Raw genomic sequence first — 20,958 nt, 5'->3', positions numbered from 1 at the left:
CTTCTACGTCCTGCCAAATAGTTAAACATAACATGTTAACTAAGTATTTAACATTACAATTGATCTTATTTGTCATCATATGTATTTGTAATATTATAAAATGGCATTTTACTTAATTTCCATATTATATCACGTCTTTTAAAGATTTAATCATTACTAATTTTTTTTTTTTTAGCTTAGCTTCTTTTTACACAGAGTTATAACGAAGTGTTTTTGATGTGATATCAACTATTTTTAATGTTGATGTGTTATTATCTGGTATTCTATAATAATAATAATAATAATAATAATAATAATCTTTAATAACTGCTGGCCTCCTGCTAATTTTTTTTTTCCATAATTAATATAATATTATATAATAATAAAAGTATAAACACGTCGCGTACAATCGAGTGCAAGTCACAAAATGGTTTGTTTTTGCAATTGTCAGTTGTCAGTTGTCACCATAGGGTAATAATATTGTCTGTGCGTTGTCGTAGTACATCGTCGCTGCCGCCGCGATGAGAGTAGTTTGAATGGATAAGCGGCGGGACGGGGGATATTTACGATATTTTTGTTCCCCGACCCACCGCTTATCCATCCCCACTGTTCCGTACGCAAAATCGGTCTTAAAAGTACTTGAACATTTTTGCTTATAACTTACAAACTATCTAACCAATCTGCTAGCGAATTCCTCTATTCTCACCTGCACAATATTTCTGATCGATTGATACTTCATACTACTTTATATGTTCAGCTGTTTGCCCTGTAGAGCTTGGCAAAGAATTGACATAAATTAGGACGATTTTTCAATGTTAAAACTCTGTGTCCTGTTATTATACGTTAGTGGCTACTCCCCTATTTCTTTTTACTTAGCTTCGCGCCACTACCGTCGCGCTGGATATCTACATGGTATCTGTTCATTGGTCAGGAATAGTTTGTTTTCTTAAAGGGCGGCCAGCACATGACCTGTTTTTTGCTCAAAAACATGCCTTATAGGAAAACTCTTACACCTTGTAAAATAATTCCATTTCGATAATTTTTTTTTTTTTAAAGATACTATTCTTACAGTGCAAATTGTACTTGGATTTTCAAAATTCTATTTCTAAACCATATAATACAATTTTGAATATAACCAATTTTCAGAGAAGCTTTTGTTTTTTTTATTATGTTTGTTTTAAGCTACAAGATTAAAAATCAAAAAACTGTAGAAAATGATCCTCTTTTTAACGAAAAAAAATTAATCAAATCAGACCATAGTTTTTCCTGTAAAGCGTGTTTTGAGCAAACAATCCCGCTCTTCATTTTTAGTCGGCTTAATACCAAAATATTATAAAATTACGCCGCTTGTATATATGGCCCGCTACCCCGTATACAATCACACTAATTTTCATTGACAACTAACACAAATTCCGTGGGCAGCAGTAACGAATTTGTACATTGTCTAAATATTGCCCCTTAAATATCATAAGGAATAGTCAAAGACAATATTTTAAACAACAAATTGTATTGATGTATTACCATTGTTATCATTAAAGTTAAAGTTTTCATTTATTTTATTGCATAAATAAGTTATTTTTCCATTATAGGAGACTCATTTAATTGATGGTGCAGTTTGGGACACAACACTATTTGAATCTGCAAAATGTTCTGTAATCTTTGAAATTGCTGAAAGAGAAAAGTCAATAGGTGACTTAGTAACACAATCTGTATTGTTTCATTTTAGAAATTTGTCGCCTGATTATAATCGGTAATAAATATTTGTAATGATATTGTTAAGTTATATTTATTAATAATGTTTACAATTACTTAGAAATCTTATTAAGAAGATATCCGAAGTAACACTCAAGGAACTGCCACAAATTGGGAAAAAGTATGTGATGTCATTGTTTGATCCAAAATGTATAAGAACAGCAATGGTCTGCCCACCATCTAAATTAGATGATGTAGCTAATGAATTCAAAAAGTAAGTTCAATTGCATTCTCAATTATAACTTTTTGTACATTCAAGTATAATATATTAATTGTGTTCTTACAATTTAATGAATCATTTATTGATATACATTTTTTCTTTTTGGTTACTTTATATATAATAATTTCATTCCTAATTTTAGTGTAATTATATTATAATAATTGTCGAGTTTTCTGATTGTTACTTGTGTTAGTGTTAAGTTCATTTAAGTTAAATCTATTTAACACGTTGAGTGCCACGTGGATTTGGCGCCCGGCGTCTGAGTATCCACGCGAAATCAGTTCCGCAATTATGATGTCGGCTGTCTGTGTGTTGACGTTGTCCTCCAGTGGATTTTGGTTATTTTTTCGCTACATACCCACTCATTGTTATTATTTAGTATTTTAACGATTAATATCCAACAATAAAATTTACAAATTTCTTTTATCTATAGCAATGAATAATATATGTACAAATTAAAACTAAATAATATAATGTAAGTTCCTCGTATTATTTTTCTCTATATATTATTAGTAAAATAATACCATTTATAACTATACAACTGTATATTATGAGAATAATGTCTAGATATAATAACTATAGCTATAAACATAAACAATCGTTGTGGCGTCGATGTTGCCATCGATTATTTCTTGGCAAAAATAACCATTACTTTGCTAATAATAAACGAAAGTAAAATTCGAATACACTGTTAAAAATAGACGTTTCACTGAATATCCACGTATAAAAAACGAAAGAATTGCTCTGATAACCGAGTAAATTATAAGGGCATAAAGATACCTTCACAAATTGTCGACTACCCGTCGACTGCGGCACTCACCGTGTTAAGAATGTAATTTTAATATTTTAAATGATTTTGAATGGTTTTAAATTAAATTATTCTTTTATTCAATTTATTAATCAAAAGTGCTATATTATGCATTGAAAAAAATTAATTTCCATTTAATCCTATTTACAGGAACAATGACATTTTTTATTATTATACTTTGGAAGCTTAAACCTTACAATTTAATAAATCTATATTTTTATTTCATTTCAGAATGGATATTGATATGACCATATACAAATCATTGGACGACAGTATTCTCAATGATGCTGCTTAGATCTTCTAATTACTTTAATACTGTTTATATTATTTCAATTTCAATTTCATATTTTATTTTTTTTCCGAATAGCCGTTTTATTTTTAACTGACTCATAAGCCATCATTTCTTTATTTACGCCATTATATTTTTATGAGTTAAATAATATTTTGAATTATATCATATTATAACCATTCAATTATTTGAATGTTAATAAAATCCTGTCATAGTGTCAAAAAATTTTGTTATTACCTAATCTGAGTCTAAAATACTACATTAATATTTAATGTTATTTATTATAAACAATTTCATAATATATTAATTAATGTGAAATAATAATTAAAGAATAGGTACCTATTACTTATGGCATCTGGACTTACAAAGAACCCCTTCAGTGGAGCCGAATCTATAACCCAAGAGGGGCGGCCATAATTTTTTTTTCGGTGATTGGGGGTCTGTGGTTACCCAACAGCGGGTACTCTCTCGATACTATAAAATAAGTACGTATATTGTCAGCATTAATATAAAAGGTATGTAGCCATGTATGGTGCAAAAGGTGTAAGTAATGAAAAATAATTTTTGCACACCCTAATTTAATTATAGTTTGGTGCCACTGAACCCCTTCTTTTTTGCAACTGCATTTTTTAACGGACCACATTAGTTTTACAATTACAAAGTTTATAGGCTTGGCTGTTATTGTAACTTGCTCTATTGAAACTACCTATACCTAATAAGATATCACGCTAAGTAATAATACAATTTTTTACAAACTTAAGATTGGTTTCTACTATAGGTAGGTTGGTTTCTTTAAAAACGTTTTCCATTTCAAATAACCAACACTTAGCCAGCTACCAAAATTAAATTTAATAATCTAATGCAACTCAATTATTTTTTTTACAAATAAGTAGTACTATCTCTGAATACAATATATAATGTAGGTATTAAAGGGCAGTTGTTTTTTAATTGTAGTTTTTCCATTTGCATATTTTTTGTTTTTTTTTTTTTTTGTTTAATAGTACAGCAAAGTTGCATATTAGGATAGACATTTTATATTATAACCTTTTCAATACATAAGTAAAATAGTTATATTTGACTATACACTGTTCAACGAGAGAACATGCCGTGGGCCATTAAAAATCGATTCTTCTGCACATCCCCACGTGACATCTTTCCATAGTGTGATGTTCAATGGCAGGGTGTTATGTGGAGAAACAAAAAATCACAATCTACTGTCGCTGGACAGAGTATAGCATATATTATTTAATATACTTTAGCTTTTGTCTATAACACTTTAATTTATGAACTTATTATGTAAACATTTTCTGACGTTTAAAATTGAATATTTTTAGACATTAGGTACATATAAAATATACATTTATTTTTTATGATGTTTATATCTATAATGGCATTGAAAATATATATTTCTGTTGCCTAATAACCAATTAGGTCCAATTAGTTATTATATTTAATATAACAATATACTATAATAAATACATAATATATGTACCTAATAATAAACTAACTCCAAGCATCATAAGATTGTTATAACTGCTAAGACTGTGTTCGTTTCAATGTTTCGTTTTGAGAACGGATAAATGATGCGATTTCTGATATCTTCCGACGATTTCTTTGGAATTCTTCACTGTAAAATTATTTTAAATTTTAACTAGAAATTATTATATGTTCAATACAATTAATAATTCAACCTTAACAATAGGCATTTATTGAAATATATGCATATGGTTAACTTGGTTAAAAATTAGGTTAATTTTTTAATAAGATTCTTAGGAACTCGTTAAACTTTAGTCTTTATGTATTAATTATATTTTTTATATGGATTAAAAACATAATTTTAACGAATTAAAAAAATAATAAAATATATACCTAGGTTTGTAGTGTTTGTAGTTTAACGAGTTACCTATTTAATATCAGCTGTTTGTATAATTATTATTAATTTTATTAATCAACCGCATCTAATAAAATCTTACAATATTGTGCTACACAATTACACAACCACATGTATTCATGAATCGAACACTTTTTCTCAATAGCTTAAGTTTTATCAGTTATTATACAATATTTTGTGTCATAAAATTATCTGTCAATCATTTTAGTTTTGGCATTTTTACCTGTTCAATTTGTCAAACACGTCGTCTAACCATTTGGAAGCACTTTTTGTTATGTATAATTCAGCGCGTTCTACCTGCGAGGCTTGCGATTCCATACATTGTGAAATATCATTTGTGAATTGTGACACTCTGCTAATTCTATTGTTTATCTGAAATAGTTTTAAAAAAAAAATATGACCAGAAATGCGTGGCAAGGTGCAGAGAAATTTTGAATTTCGAATAATATAGTATTACGTGTAATGGATAAGTACAGCGTTGTATTTAAGAATTGTTATAGGGAGGGGATGAGCCATTGAATAGCATACATAAAAGTAGATATAGATTTTCATAACGGCTGGTATAGTGTTATATTATTATTGCTTAGGGTAATCAATAATATATATAGGTATATAATATTATATTGTTAATAACAACACGATATAATATATATAAACATAGTTACATAGTACATACGTAATTATGTAATATCGTCTATGTTCTCATGTTTATTGACTTATTGTAGGTACCTGGTACATATATTTTTTAAACACAAGATTGGGGACACACACTGACCCTAAACTAACTGTCCAATAGTCGGTACACACGTGCCAGTGTACCACCGCTGTACATATTAAAGTCTATATACGTGTATTATGCACAGATTGTAAAATATATACAATATTGAGCTAATTTCCGATCTCACCATCACTTGTTTACAGCACATTATACATATCTATAATTTTTGGCTGTTAAAACATGGTACTATAAATTTTAATTGTTCTGTAAATGGAGTTTTATTCTTTCCGTCAATAAAAAAAAAATATAATAACACGTACGTCATCGCTTTGTACCGAAGACACTGCATACTCTAAAATGAACTGTAGGAATATGTTCTGTTGTCTCTGCAACATACAAAATCGGTTGTTGACCAACTGTTTGAATTCGACTATTTGCTTTTCAAGTACGTCCCGCAATTCTCCAATCATTTTCTAAATAAATCGGTTTTAATAATTAAAGAAGGGCTAATAATAATAATAGTTATGTTCAATTTAATCAATTAACAATTTATTAATTAAAAAATAAACATAAAAACGTTCAAAAATTCAAAATATTAATTAAAATAAATAATTGGCGATTGAAAGCTTATAAATTATCAGGCCGGCGCATCGGCGTAACTACTACTAACTAGGGGGGGGAGCTTAGCCCCCCTATGAGGTTTTACTTTTTAGTCCCTCCTTAGGCTCGTAGTTAGAACCCAAATCGTTACGAAAAAAAATTAATGTGTAAGATAATAAATTAATAATAAATTATTACCTATATTATACAATAATATGATATAATATAATTAACATTGTATACAGTGTAGATATGTACCAAGTACGCATTTTATCGTAATTGTTCATAGTTTTCGGGGAGAAATCTTTTTATGTGTTTAAGGTGTATAGCTTATCTGCTTATTTCATATTAGCTTCAAGCTTACTTACCTATATAACGCCCAGGGGCGGCTCCAGAGCCTTGGTTAGGGGGGGGGGCAAGTTATAATTTCACAAAATCTTATAACAAAAAGAAAACAAACATTTTTACAACACAAATTCAAGTCGTCTATTTTTATTCCATTTACCCAGCAGGTACATCGTATACACCGTCATACCTCTATGACCCATATAGTCCATATGACAATATTATAATAATTTAATATGCATTTATTTTAACAATATATATTTTTATAAATACCGGCGTTGGGGGGGCCGCGGCCCCTAGCCCCCCCCCCCTGGAGCCGCCTCTGATAACGCCCCTATTATATATAATATTAATTATTAATATATTATTTTATTACCTTTAAATAGGTGCCCGTGTCCCGGATTGGTATACCTATTCTTATAATATTATATAGTCACCTATATTAGTTGTATCGCACATTCGTACAACAGTGGTTGAATACTATTATAATATAATCATTTTATTTTCCAATTTTCAGTTCTCAATTTACTGTGCGTCTGTGCGCAGACTGCAAAGTAGGTGGTACTATTACAGACTGTCACAGTCCTTTGTTTTATTTTTGAGCACGTACATACGGTACCTATACGTAAATACGTTAGATTTTATTGTATACAATTATCAAAATGTTCAGTACATTCTAATTAAAAAAATCAAGTAGTGCTAAGAACGAAGATGACTCAAAAAAATTATGGTTTGTATTAAATTTTGGTTTTAGCGGACTTTTTGTAACAACTAAATTTCAGTGAATCTTATAGGGGGGAGGGGGGGGGTGTAGGTTGTTATTTTACACTTTGGTTTTGTAGGACTCTAGCCCCTGTAGCTATTCAATCCTAGTTACGCCCATGGGAACGGCGGGGGCAAGCCCGGATTAAGACATTTTGAGGCGCAGGGGCCAAAGTTTTAAATGAGGCCCCTGTACGAAAAAAAAAAAATTAATTTATATAATGTGTTCCGGGGTGAAGTGATCAGCCAACGTCATATAAAAGTATACCAAAAATGATAAAGAAATAGCCTTTAAAGATTGGGTATTACTTTTTTATTTTTTAAGTTATGGGCAAACTTTTTTTATCAAATTCATACATATCACGCATTTGTTTATGTATTTTCAAAAGTTTTTAACATTTTTATGTATTTCTTTTTATTTTAAAGCTATTTAATTGTCCTATCAATACTCCAAAATACGCAATTGAACTAGAAATGCACTTAATTATGTTTATTTAATTAAAAAAGTAGAAAAAAGTTGGCAAAAATTAGCATTTTTTAAAGGAAATCGTGTATTATTCCAAATAATTTATTACTTGGTATTGGTTTTTTGTTTTTTGTATTATTCTGCTGAATTATACTAAATAATACATTAATATACTTAGAATACCTTGAAAGTTTGGTTTTCATAATATATTCCTGTTAATCGTCACAATCTTAGTTTTCCTAGGATTTAGTCGGTTAATTGGTTGTCATTCGTTTAATTTTATACTATTCGGTAAATTTTAGTTGTTATAATACAAAAAACAAAAACTCATCGTTAATAATAAATTATTTGGAATAATGTACAATTTCCTTTTAGAAATACTAATTTTTGCCAACGTTTTTCTTTTTTTTTTAAATTTAATAAAAATAATTAGCACATTTCTGGTTTAATTGCGTATGTCAGTTGATAAGGCAATTAAATAGCTTTAAAATAAAAATAAAATTACGTCAAAATGTTGAAAAGTTTTGATGATACATATACAAATGCGTGATATGCATGGTTTTGATAAAAATAAGTTAATTGCTCATAACTAAAAAAATAAAAAGTTAGATTCAATCTTAAAAGGGTATTTCGTCATCATTTTTGGTATACTTTCATATGACGTTGGCCGGTCACTTCACCCTGGAACCACCATGTATATTATTTAATATTTTTTTTTTTTTGTACAAGGGCCTCATTTAAATCATATTAGGTATATAGGCACATGGCAATAAATAATGAATAATGTATTAATGTATCACTTTATTTATAAATTATAATTTACAAGCTTTTTACCTTGCTAAATAATCATCGATTTTTCTTTAGGTGATTTATTTAGTGTTACATAGCCTATAACGAAAAAAGTAATGGACAAATTAGAGGCCCTTAAATAAATTCTAACTTTCGAGGCCCGGGGGCCATGGCCCCCCTGCCCCGCCTTAATCCGGGCTTGGGCGGGGGGTGGATCTGTAACGGGGAACATGTAAAATAACATATAAATGATACACAGCGTCCCCGTTACATCTTATCAATTTCAATCGCCAATATTATAACAAATATTTTGATTATTTTGTGATATTGAGCTGCTAGGTACCTACATCTTTTGGTTTTTTACGGTATCTCCGTATCAGTTCTATTGTATCGACTATCGAGTATCAAACCATTATAATTTATCCCTATTGATTATTATTAATATTGAGTAGCTATATACAGTGGATGGGTACTTAAATATAAAAAGGTGGGCTAGTGGGTGTCGCTCTGCTGTATAGTGGGTCACTTAAATGGATGGTGTACAATTTGAATTCAATGATATAATATCATTGTATAAGAAAAACGATACTACCGACATAGACCTTATACTACTAGACGGAACATCCAGGCGGGATGCGGGTGGGTGGTGCGGTCTACGCTACAGTGATATATATATATTATATACAGTAATATACAGAGTATTGTATGCATCTAATGCGCATGTGCGGTGTACGGTGTACTACCTTGATCAGCGCCGTCACGCTTGGACACCGGAACTACTACCACGTACCGTCTATTAGTATAAGGTCTATGACTACCGAGCAAAAATGAGCCAGCCAGCCAGCCTATGATATTACTAAGTATATTTGATAATATTATTGTGAATAAAGTAATTTATATATAACCTATTTACGTGGAACCTTGTTTTACATTTTCAATCCTTAGATATAAAAGTTGAACATTTTATAAATTTTTAACTACAAAATATTGATTAAATTTTGTCAAAATTCGAACTATGAATGAGTATAAAAAAAAATTATGCACGTATTTTTAATATTTATAACTGCTATTGTAACAATATATAAGAAGCCTTATAAATTAAATTGTCACGTTTTTTTACACGACAAATAAAATGTTATTAATATTTATAGACAAAAAAACTAAAGAAATTGTAAACTGACTATGTCCGTAAACAGCTCAAAAAGAGTCAAAATATTTTCAAAATGTTATAGGGCATAGAAAATGAAAACATAAACATTCAGTAAAATGTTAATGTACATTTACAGTTTTTCGTTTTTGAATAGTGAAAGAACATTTTTGTAAGAATAAAAACATTTCAAAATACAATATAAGATAAAATATCTGATAAAAGTTTCAAAGTTTGTTTATATTTTTTTGAAACCAAATTGTATAAGAATACTACTTCCGAATGTGAGCATTGCTCTAAGTCTTTAGGAACATATTCCTATATGGTGGTTAACCGTTAAATATTAATTAATATATAGGTATATTAATACTGTTTGGTGGAGAAGTCGTTTTTGTGTCTCAAATGGATCAACGCATATTTGAGATATATACGGAGCGATAATCAGTATTCAGTTGAATTATTTTGCCTTCGTATAATCATGTGCACCGATAAGTATCGTAAATCGAGTTTAAGACATCATAATATAGACCAAGCCTAAAGAAACTTTTTTAATAATGTAAACCGTTTTAGTCGTGTATTGATTTTCCTCCTAGATACATTTTTTTTTTATATTTATAAGTAATAAATAATTATTCAATTAATAATACAGAATGTCTATTATATCTAATATAATATCTCTTTGTACATTCTGTTGGTTCAAAAAAAAAATGTAATTAAGGGGCGGAAATTTTCCTTCTTCTGGTATGCTGAAAATTGATTAATCCACTGCTACACTTATATATTATAAATTATAATACTCATTTAGACTATAGTACTATTTATTATAAATATCAACCGTTATTTTCCTAGACAATTGGTCCTCATGGCCCATCAGCGTTAGCCACGTTAATCGCGTCTTCTCACCGAATCGTCCGCACGCGGAGTCAGCGTTAGTCGATGGACTTACACCGTCACCGGTGCCTGCCGACAAATCGCATTTCACACGTTTCTTGTACTCCGCAAACTCCGAAACGCACCTGCGAAACGAGATTACGATGTAAAGTCTGACAAATGTTTGTGCACTGGTATGATTGCAAAATGCAATGGCCCTTTAAAAATAATACATTGAATAAAAGCGGACACGAGTACGTAACACATAATACGCAGAGACTTCGCACGCGAGATTTGACAGATTTCAGGAATGGTCGAAGTATAATAATTCCTTGTTCGGTTCACCTTAATAATATTAGCACCATAACACCCGATTCAGTTTGTAAATTCAGTGTTCATAAATTTAAGTTTTAAGATTTTTTTCAAATTTGTCTAAATATTATATGAAAAAATTATATTATTATTTATTATCAAATTTATATTTTTACCACGATATTTTGAATCATCTCAATTTTTATAAATGTTCTCATTGCGTATATTTATATACCCATATGTACCTAAGTACATATACTATCGGGGTCACATTTAAGGAAGGGGGGGGGGGTCGGATGGTGAAATAGATGACAAATTTATGGGATGCGTGGTTCTAGAAATGATGCAAGAATAATGATTGGAAAGTTAGACGATTAAAAGACATTATAGTTCATAATATCTATTTTGTCTATCCAGTGTTCACTGTTCATACTGTTCAAATTATTTTTACTTAAGAGAATGTATTAATTATTAAAGATAGTCAATCGTGGAATGTTGTTAGCTTTGCCTAATAATATAATGAATTGATCTATTATTAAACTTCAAGTTAAACATATTTTAAATATTTTGTTTATTGTAATATTGATCTGTACGTTGGGTTTTCTACGATACCAATATTAATTTCTCTGCGATACCTACTTAACTATATGACCATTTTTAAATTGTAAAAACATCGTAAATAATCCAAAGTACTAACACAGATTTTTTAACATTAAATTTAATAGTATCATTTATTATAGTAGTTAAGAAATTGCTTATTTACTAAACGAATAAAATAAAATAAAAATGTAATATAGGTAATCTTGGTTTTTCACGCCTTAGTAATATATCATATTGTGCAAAATATACCTAAATTTTTTCAAAGCAAACAGATTGTAATTAAACAAAATCACTCTTATATACGTATACCGGCTCGCCGAGTTGCGATTAAAATTGTTTTCAGGTCCGACGAATGACAATATACCGACGATTTTTAACCCAACATAAATATGTTACCGTCAGTCATCACGTATGCGAGTGTCTTTTTACTCTATAATATAATTACCTTAAGAGGATGTCACACCCGCATGTGTTGCCTCAGTCTTACAAATGTACAACTAAGCACAATCTGTTTTGTGCGGGACAACTTTTATCTTTCTGTGTTTGTAGTAGTGGCTCTAAAATGTCTGAACATACAAGGTGGAAATTTATCTATGCAACAGCGTGCTCATATTTTAGATAACATAAATACAATATAAGTTATTTGCTTCTAAACATTTGGTTTTTTATTTTTGTCATTTGCTTATAAAAAATGATTGGATAGTGCTATTAAAAAAAGAGCACGTTGTTACACAGATAAAGTTCTTCTTTACGTGTTATTAAAATTTGGTAATTCTACAACAAATATGGTGTGAGAAAAGTTGTCCCGCGCAAAACAGTTTTTGGTATGTTGTACATTTGTAAGGCGGAGACAACACATGCGGGTGTGACATCCTCTTAATGTAATTATATTATAGAGTAAAAAGACACTCGCACACGTGATGACTGACGGTAACATATTTATTTTGAGTTAAAAATCGTCAGTATATTGTCATTCGTCGGACCTGAAAACAATTTTAATCGCAACTCGGCGAGACGGTATACGTATATAAGAGTGTGTGACAGCGGTGTGATTGGTGTGACACCCTCTTACCTAACTAATAAGTTGCAATGCACGTTATATTTTATTCTGGTTTTAAAATACTTAATTAAAATTTTTTTATTTTGGTTCACTTATTTGCTGACTTTCTGCTTTCGTCCACGCCGCCATCGATCAACTGCCGCAAATCGCAGTGGAACTCGTCAACCAGTCGGGCACGGATCCCGCGACTAGTCTCCGCAGCTTCCGTTATTTCGGTTATCAGTCGCCTAAAGCTGTCCGCGTATCTAAACGATGGATGGCCAAGGGAGGGCAAACGAAACAAGAACAAACCAAAAAAAAACGTTAAATCGCCTCACAACAACAAATAATATGTAAGAATTGTTGGGTTTTTGTCAGGGATGTGGCAAATCTAAAGTCATTGTATACGGTACATGACAAAATAATATGGAAAAAATAAATGTTGTCCTCTTTTAAAGACCAACCGTACGTTCACTTAATTGTTGTTATATTTTAACACTTTTATATAATATTTACGTATTATACTGAGAATACATTGGTAGTTGGTACTAAAAATAATGTAGCAAGTCCCAATAGAGGGTAGGTAATCGCCCCCTCAAAACCAAAGGTGGGCATCAACTAGTTAAAAAGTTAAAGTTAAGTTAAAAAGTTAATTTTTTTTTAACTTTTTAACTTAACTAGTTAGTTTACAAAAAATTCATCAAGTTAAGAACATTTTGAAATTTTTCGTTTATACATAAATATTATTATGTCAGTATAAAATAAAAATAGTCCAATACAAAAACACAAACATTTCTGTTATTTTCCTTGATACTTAACATAATTTTGTATATATTCATATATTTTATTGAGTTGTAAGTTATATATTATGCGAGTTGCAATTATAAATTTTTTAAAAAAATGAATCATTTTAAATTATAAATTGACAATTGTTAAGTTTTAATGTTATATAACTTATATTATTCAATTGCTATATGATATACCTAAAAATATATCTTTGTTAAATTATTAATTTGAGATGAGTATAGTTTAAATTAGTAAATAATAGTAAAGTAAAAGTAAAAGGGTATAGGTACAGTGTACATTATGATAAGGTTCAATAAAATTGTTTTTTATAATTTATAAATTAGAAACTAAACAGACACATTCACTCTTTATGTGATTTATGTACCAATTACAAAAAAATAGATTAAACATTTTTAAACGGAGTTAAGTTAATATTTTTTCTATATTAACTTTTAACTTATCGAGTTAAATTTGTAATTTGTTAACTGTTAACTTTTAACTTATCGATCTTGTGTCCTCTTAACTTAACTTAAAACTTGAGTTAATTATTTTCATTAACTTGCCCACCTTTGCTCAAAACCACCACTGGTGCACCTAAATTCGGAAACAATAATACGGACTTACCCTCTGTAAACGTTGTGGATCCCGTAACGGCTGTTTTCTATCAGAACTTGTTCCACGGTCGTGTTGCGAAATACGTTGACGTTGAAATCGACGTCTTCGCCCTCAGGGATTCCATCTAAAAACGCGTCCTTCCTGCCCGCCATCCGTTCTAGTCGCAATTGCTCGTCTACGGACATCCGTTTCCATTTATTGTCATTTTTTTCAAGCATGGCAATCAGTTGACTGAAAATAAAAAGCATAGGTACATTTTTTTTTAAATATTTATAACAGGCATACTTGACAGAAACACGTCATGTTTATTGAATTATGAATCGTTCTGCAGGTGTTTGCCGATTATCTGTTCACAATTTGGTCATTTGGTTGTACTTTTGGTGGGCTAGTTCTCAGTGCATATTTACAGCTTACAAGTTTTAATTATTCAGGTCTTTTAAATTGTTTGAATAGGTTGTACCAACAGCCAACAGGCAACATGCTAAATAGTATATTAGTAAATCCATATTAATATACTCAAATATTATTTATTAAATGCAATTGTATTTGTACATGTAAGTACTTTAATGAAGAAATAGCGAGATTCTGAATTAATAGCAATTCAAACTAAACATATTTATAAAAATAAAAGCATATTTTTTTAAATTATTTGATGCAAAAATTCTAAAATATTAAATAGCGGGTGAATAAATATTTTTTATTTTTACTGGCTCCATTGTATCATAATAACACAATAACAATTTAAAACCATAAATTCATATAATAACAATGACTTTACATTAAAAAGAATTTTTCAATTTCGATATCAATATCAATTAGGTATTTAGGTATTAAACATTGTGTGGCTGTCAGTGGCATAGTGGCATAGTGTAGGTACCACTTTCATTGATATTCTCGATTTGACAAAAAAGTTTTGAAACCTATAGTGTACCCTATAGTCAATATGTTGGCTCTCTAGTGTACCCTATTCACTGTAAGCCCCTTACAGGTCACTCGCTTGACGCTTAGTATAAGTTGTATTGAACAAATTGTTATTTTACGGAACGTCTTAACAGACAACCACAGTCAAGTAGTCAACACATTAACTTATTGAATATTTCTCTTATAACAATTTTAAATAATTTTAAAAAGGTGCTGTGGAGTGGAATCCCCTCCACGTAAATATATCACTGATATGCCTAGGACTATATTTAAAAATTAAAATGGCTAGCACCACGATTACAATTTACATGGTCCATGGATGTACAAATAATTATATTTGGGGAGAGAGGCTAACCCCCCCATGGATGTACAAATAATTATATTTGGGGAGAGAGGCTAACCCCCCCATCGATGTCCTCCTATATTGTTCACATCATTGCGGTATCTATACACTACAATAAATAATAATTAAGGTATCTACCTGTGGGTGTCGAGAGCTTCTTTTCTTTCTTCAACCGTAATAGTTTTATTATTGTACACCAGTAATGATTGTACAATTGACAGTATGAATGTCCGTTCGGAGTAAATGGGTTCAGTTTGCCATGGGTTACCTTCTACTATTAGCGATATGAGGTTCGTAAACTTTCTTAAGTACAAAGTCTGAAAATTAATTAAATAAATCAATAACATTATTATTGTTAGTATCTACTTATGGTTTATTGTGGATAAAAAAAAATATAGAAATCTCACTGGTATACTTATTAGGTATTACTTATGAACTCACAAATTTATAATCAGCTATTTTGCAATATCCTATGTCTAGCATTTCCAAACAATTACGTTGAGTATCCAAATTTTGTACGTTTGTCAATGGATTGTGGTTTAAAGTCAAACGCCGCAATTTAACTAATCCCTTCAAAATAAAAGGTAATCGTCGTTGTTAATTTGTCAACAAAATCTGATACAGAAATCTGTTATAATACACAATGTTGGGAAAAATGGGTATTATGTAAGTATATATGCATTTTAAATATATTTATTTGAAAAAATATATTTTCCAATTGGTAGTATTTTGTTTTTTATTATACATTTTTGAATTGTAATTTGGATTTTATATTTTATTTAATATACTGTCAAAATATTGTATTTTTCATTTTAAATATGTCTTTGTTAAATATAAAATATATTAACTATTTTAAATTTTAATAATATTTAAATTTTTACCAATACAACCTACCTAGGTATTAGGAACGTCGTCGTTCCTACGTATATTTATTTTGTATATAGTCAGCTAATTACATTTATACTCACAGAATAGTATTTTATATAACCTTCTTAGTGTCATAATGAATATTATTATTATCTATGAATTATAATATTATTATGATACATTGATACACAATAATATTGATAATAGTAAGTAGTTGTACAATTTTTTACTCTATTTCTAAACCATTTTATATTTTATTAATAATAGATTAGATCACCTGGTATTAACTTAAAAAACAAAAGTTTTGCCAATTTATAATATTATATTATATAATGTAATACAATACCTAATATCCCTACCACAAATATTCAAATTATTATAATATTTAAGGTATCTACATTACCTACTACAGAGTCATGACTCATGAGCTATGTTTTATTTTCAATAGTTAACTTCGTCTATTGTTATTGTATAATATATTTCAAATTAACCATTTTACATATTTTATTTCATAATAAATTTACAAAAAAAAAAATATTTACTTTTAAATAACTTATGTATTTTATGTTTAAGTTATATAATTATATAATTATATTGTAACGGATAATATCCGTTTACTCACAGCACATAAAATATCATTATATATGAATAGTTAAATTCGGAATAAGCGATTAGGTAAACGACCTCCTTAAACAATTTGGCAATAGTCAAATTGCAAATATGCAATTACAATAAAAGGGTTAAAGGGGTTAGTAATCAAGTAGTCAAAATAATCGAGTGATTAATCACGAGCCATATTAAAACACAAATCACGTATCAGTTGTCAGGATATGGGGATTGCCAAAAGCCACGAGTAGATGTACGTATATATATGTATATGTACGCAACTATATAGACCAGGATGTGTTAAGTGTTAACTGATAAATAATTAGCAATTCGCAGAAGAGATGACTTTCTGCACAACAACACAGATAATAAATTAGCTGTCAGCACATTATAGCGAATACTCAGATTAGATAGGAATATTGCAAGTCAGCAAGTGCGTAGGTTGAGTCGATGGTCACATTGACCACATCCGGTAGAGACAAGATAGCGTATCGATAGGCAGGGGGAGCAGGGACCCGAATATAAAAGGGAGCTTGAAACAGCCTGTATTCAGACGTGTCTACTCCAGAGCACAACAAGCACCTTCACGTCACTCTGTGTAGTAACTTGTCATTTGGACTTAGACAAAATTACTGAAGAACATTTAAATAAACTACAAAGTATCTTTTCATCTGTCTACATTTATTTATAAACTACCTACCCTGTCAACATCTTCATCATATATACAAGTGGTCTTGCTTCCTGAAAAATCATAATATACTCGTAGTCAACGGTAATCAGATTATCACTCTGACCAGCCCCAACGACGAGAATATTACAATATCATTATCTCATTACTAGTGATCGCAAATCCAACTAAATATTATCAGGTGTTACCAATAGGTGACTTCCTCAAAAGTTATTTTTAATGTTATGTTTTTATTATTAGGTACATCAAAATTACTTAAGAGGAATTACTTAAGAGGACTACCCATACAGTTGTTGACTCCCTCTTACACACGCACTACATAGCAAGTTGCAGTTCACTAGTATCAATAGTATGCTGTTAGTTTTGATACTAAAGTGAATTGACCTATTATAAAACTTTTAGGTAATTACATTATCTGTGCTTAACTTTAGCCGATTTTTTGAAATTTTCAAGCAAGATATGGGTATGTGAAATATTGTAAATTAAAAATGCTCATATCTTGCTTGAAAATTAAAAAATCAAATAAAAGCCAACGGTAAAGCACAGATAATTTTATTATAAAAAAAATCGATAATAGGTCAAATCACTCTAATATCAAAACCAATAGCACACTATTTAAACTAGTGAACGAAAATGTGTTATGTCGTACGTGTGTAAGACGGAGACAACAAATGCATCTTCTTAATGTGCTTGTTTCTACAAGTTTGTTTTATATTTAATAAAAAAAAATTATTTCATTGTCTTCACTAAGTTCTTCGCCATTTAACATTCATTATCTTCAATCTATAAAATATTAGCCCTGATCCGTCGAACACTTGAACTCTATTATATAAACAACGAATATAATACATTTTTATCTATATAAATATAAAAATAATATATATATCTCGCATATGAGAATGACATCTTATTTTTAACACTAACACTGGTCGTAATATTATTGATATTATGTATCTGGAACGTGAAAATACAACGAATAACAAATGTATGTTTTATAAATAAAAATATTAACTATAAAAATAAAAATATGCAAAATACAATTAGTTTTATTTTAATAATAATGATTTAAATCCGAGACAATTCTCATCAGATTTCAAAAGGCTTATTCCAATACATATATTCGGTCACTAATATTATTACTATTATATGGTATCCGCGCGAGTACATCTGGTTACACGATCGTCATATCATTATATTATTATGTAGACATAATTTTTTTTGTCACGCCTGCACCGAAAGTTTGGTTTTCGACCACGGTCGCTTCGTTCGAAAGCAACCTTTCTTCGTCCAGCGGGCGGAAAAGAGGAAATCCCCAAAAGTGCCGGGCGGAAAAGAAGAAATCCCCAAAAGTGCCGGCCGCCGCGGCGCGTATCCCCTGCACAACCAGAAACTAAAATGTATACCTACCACGGTCCTTCCAAAACATAAACTTTTGGTTACATCTTACATTTATAGTATAACCTCCTTGCATGCCGCATTAACATTTAAACATATTTTGTAGAATAGTCTATAATTGTTGCATAGATCCCTGCATAACCTTTTCCATGAACGCAGGGGCGTGACAAAAAAATAGTATGTGTGGCTCGCGCGGGAAGGCCATTTCCCGCCCTTGCCACACAATATACTATTTACGAGTTTAAAACCTTTTTATACCTTTTTTATTACTTAATTAATTAATACTTATTTTTTACATAATTTTAAATAAAATGTTTTCGATTCAATTTTAAGTGCATATTTTGTAGCATATTACAGCATTTTTAGAAGCATATTTTGAAGACTTTTTGTGCATATAAATCCGGTTCCTAGTAATAATAAATTACAGTATTACACAGTTGAATTTCGATTTTATAACATAAAACGGTATTCATATACAAATATACGTATGTATATGGTATACGTGTCTATATAATATATTAGTTAAGTGCAGTGATAATATTTTATATTCGTTACTTATATCGTACGTAGGTAAAACCGTACAGGCTATATACCTACCTACAAAATACAAATTGATGAGAGTTAAATTACCTGTAGATTTTCAATCTGCTTAATATGGTTATGAGAAAGATCCAACTCGACAAGGTTTGTATAGGCATCGAGATTGCAAATTTTATCAATACGGTTGACCGGTAATTTTAACGACGTAAGATTGGTGGACGATATCAAACACAAATTGGCTATGTGCAGTATATCTGTAGATATACAATAAATTATTATTATTATATATTTATATAATTATTACATCAGCTATAGTATACCTAGCTTAAAGCATTTTTCACTATAATTACAGAAGGTCAATATTAAAATGTTATACAATTATGTAATATATTTTACACATGTCATATTATTGAATTATTCATATAGGTGCCATACCCCTATATATTATTATACGCCCATACCTATGAGTTACGACAATATTCATAAATATTAAATACAGGTATTTATAAATTAAATAGGTAACTCTAAATAAGTAATAAAAACTCATAACTAATAAGTATTAATAGTTATTACTTATTAGTATAGAGCTTCTAAGTAGATTTCTAAGTAGATCCCCCTTGTTAGAATTTATTAATTATTGTAATACATCTTTCATTTATAGTAGATACAGCGATTAAATAGATATACTATGAAATTGTTAAACATTCATAATTTGTAAGAAAAACCAAGTTTAAATATTACGATTCTTTCAAATTTCTAACGGTACCTGCGCGGTGGTTCCTACAATATAAATTATAATATGAATAATAATATATTATTACATATATAAAATATATGTAATATGATATAATATACAATATACGTTCAACGTATGTAGTTTTTAACGTCTTATATATTAGTTATAATTATTAGTTTAAGTTGTATAAAAAAGATATCGATTTATTTTACAAACTGGTAAAATCAGAATATAACAATAGTTTTATCAGACGGCCAATTTAATAACTATCCCATACGGCCATACCTATAGTAGAAGTGTGGAACGTACCTATGCAAGTACAGTAGTTATACACTTTTCCTACGTTCATACGACTATATCCATATGACATGTCGGTAGGTCGTTACTAGCGAGTAGCGACTACCCGCGAATGCGGGTTTGCATGGCGCATACTAATTAATATAGGTAGTCATGCGAGGACTGAGGACTGAGGTACCTCTTTAGTTTTTATAGCAACTGTATGATATATTTTATTATTTTTTCCTGACAAATTTTTCAGAAATACGATTTAATAATACTTTTTTAAAAGTATTGTTCATTAAATTTAAATACTGGGTGATTCTTTTATCATAGAACACTCATTATTTCAAAAAGTATAAATTTTTTTGAAAATATTCTTTTACGTCGTTTCTAGTCGCTTATAAAACAATGTTTTTCTTAAAAAATTATATTTTTAAATATTTTTTATCCTTATAATTTTTTAAGTTTTTTACTTTTTTGAATGACAACATAGGGTTTTAATTTTATTTTCCAAAGCAGAATATTTTTCTTAATATTTTGATATATGACAAAACAAATTTGGGGCGAGTAGTTTATGAGTTATAAATATACAAAG

General features: G+C 29.6%; 2 protein-coding genes across 4 annotated transcripts in view; one reads left to right on the top strand and one right to left on the bottom strand.

Moving 5' to 3' along the window:
- Positions 1-3,273, top strand: part of LOC100168955 (uncharacterized protein C05D11.1) — a 9,582-nt gene extending 6,309 nt beyond the window's left edge. The window contains exons 16-18 of the mRNA XM_001944753.5: positions 1,569-1,729; positions 1,793-1,945; positions 2,991-3,273. Coding sequence (XP_001944788.2) covers positions 1,569-1,729; positions 1,793-1,945; positions 2,991-3,054 — 378 coding nt within the window. The 3' untranslated portion in view covers positions 3,055-3,273. The remainder of the gene's footprint in view (positions 1-1,568; positions 1,730-1,792; positions 1,946-2,990) is intronic.
- Positions 3,274-4,260: 987 nt separating this feature from the next.
- LOC100572049 (dynein regulatory complex subunit 3-like) overlaps positions 4,261-20,958 on the bottom strand; it is an 18,038-nt gene continuing 1,340 nt past the window's right edge. For all 3 annotated transcript variants that reach the window (XM_029486277.1, XM_029486280.1, XM_029486282.1), the window contains 9 exons: positions 19,439-19,602; positions 15,694-15,822; positions 15,391-15,569; positions 13,998-14,219; positions 12,713-12,853; positions 10,602-10,782; positions 5,978-6,130; positions 5,163-5,311; positions 4,261-4,675 (listed from right to left, as the gene is read on the bottom strand). In XM_029486277.1, the coding sequence (XP_029342137.1) occupies positions 4,585-4,675; positions 5,163-5,311; positions 5,978-6,130; positions 10,602-10,782; positions 12,713-12,853; positions 13,998-14,219; positions 15,391-15,569; positions 15,694-15,822; positions 19,439-19,602 (1,409 nt within the window). In that variant the 3' untranslated portion in view covers positions 4,261-4,584. The remainder of the gene's footprint in view (positions 4,676-5,162; positions 5,312-5,977; positions 6,131-10,601; positions 10,783-12,712; positions 12,854-13,997; positions 14,220-15,390; positions 15,570-15,693; positions 15,823-19,438; positions 19,603-20,958) is intronic.

This window comes from Acyrthosiphon pisum, chromosome X, assembly GCF_005508785.2.
Source record: "Acyrthosiphon pisum isolate AL4f chromosome X, pea_aphid_22Mar2018_4r6ur, whole genome shotgun sequence".
In the NCBI taxonomy this organism is placed as follows: Eukaryota; Metazoa; Arthropoda; class Insecta; order Hemiptera; family Aphididae; genus Acyrthosiphon; species Acyrthosiphon pisum.
Note: the sequence above shows the minus strand (reverse complement) of the source record. Positions and strands in the feature narration are given on the sequence as shown.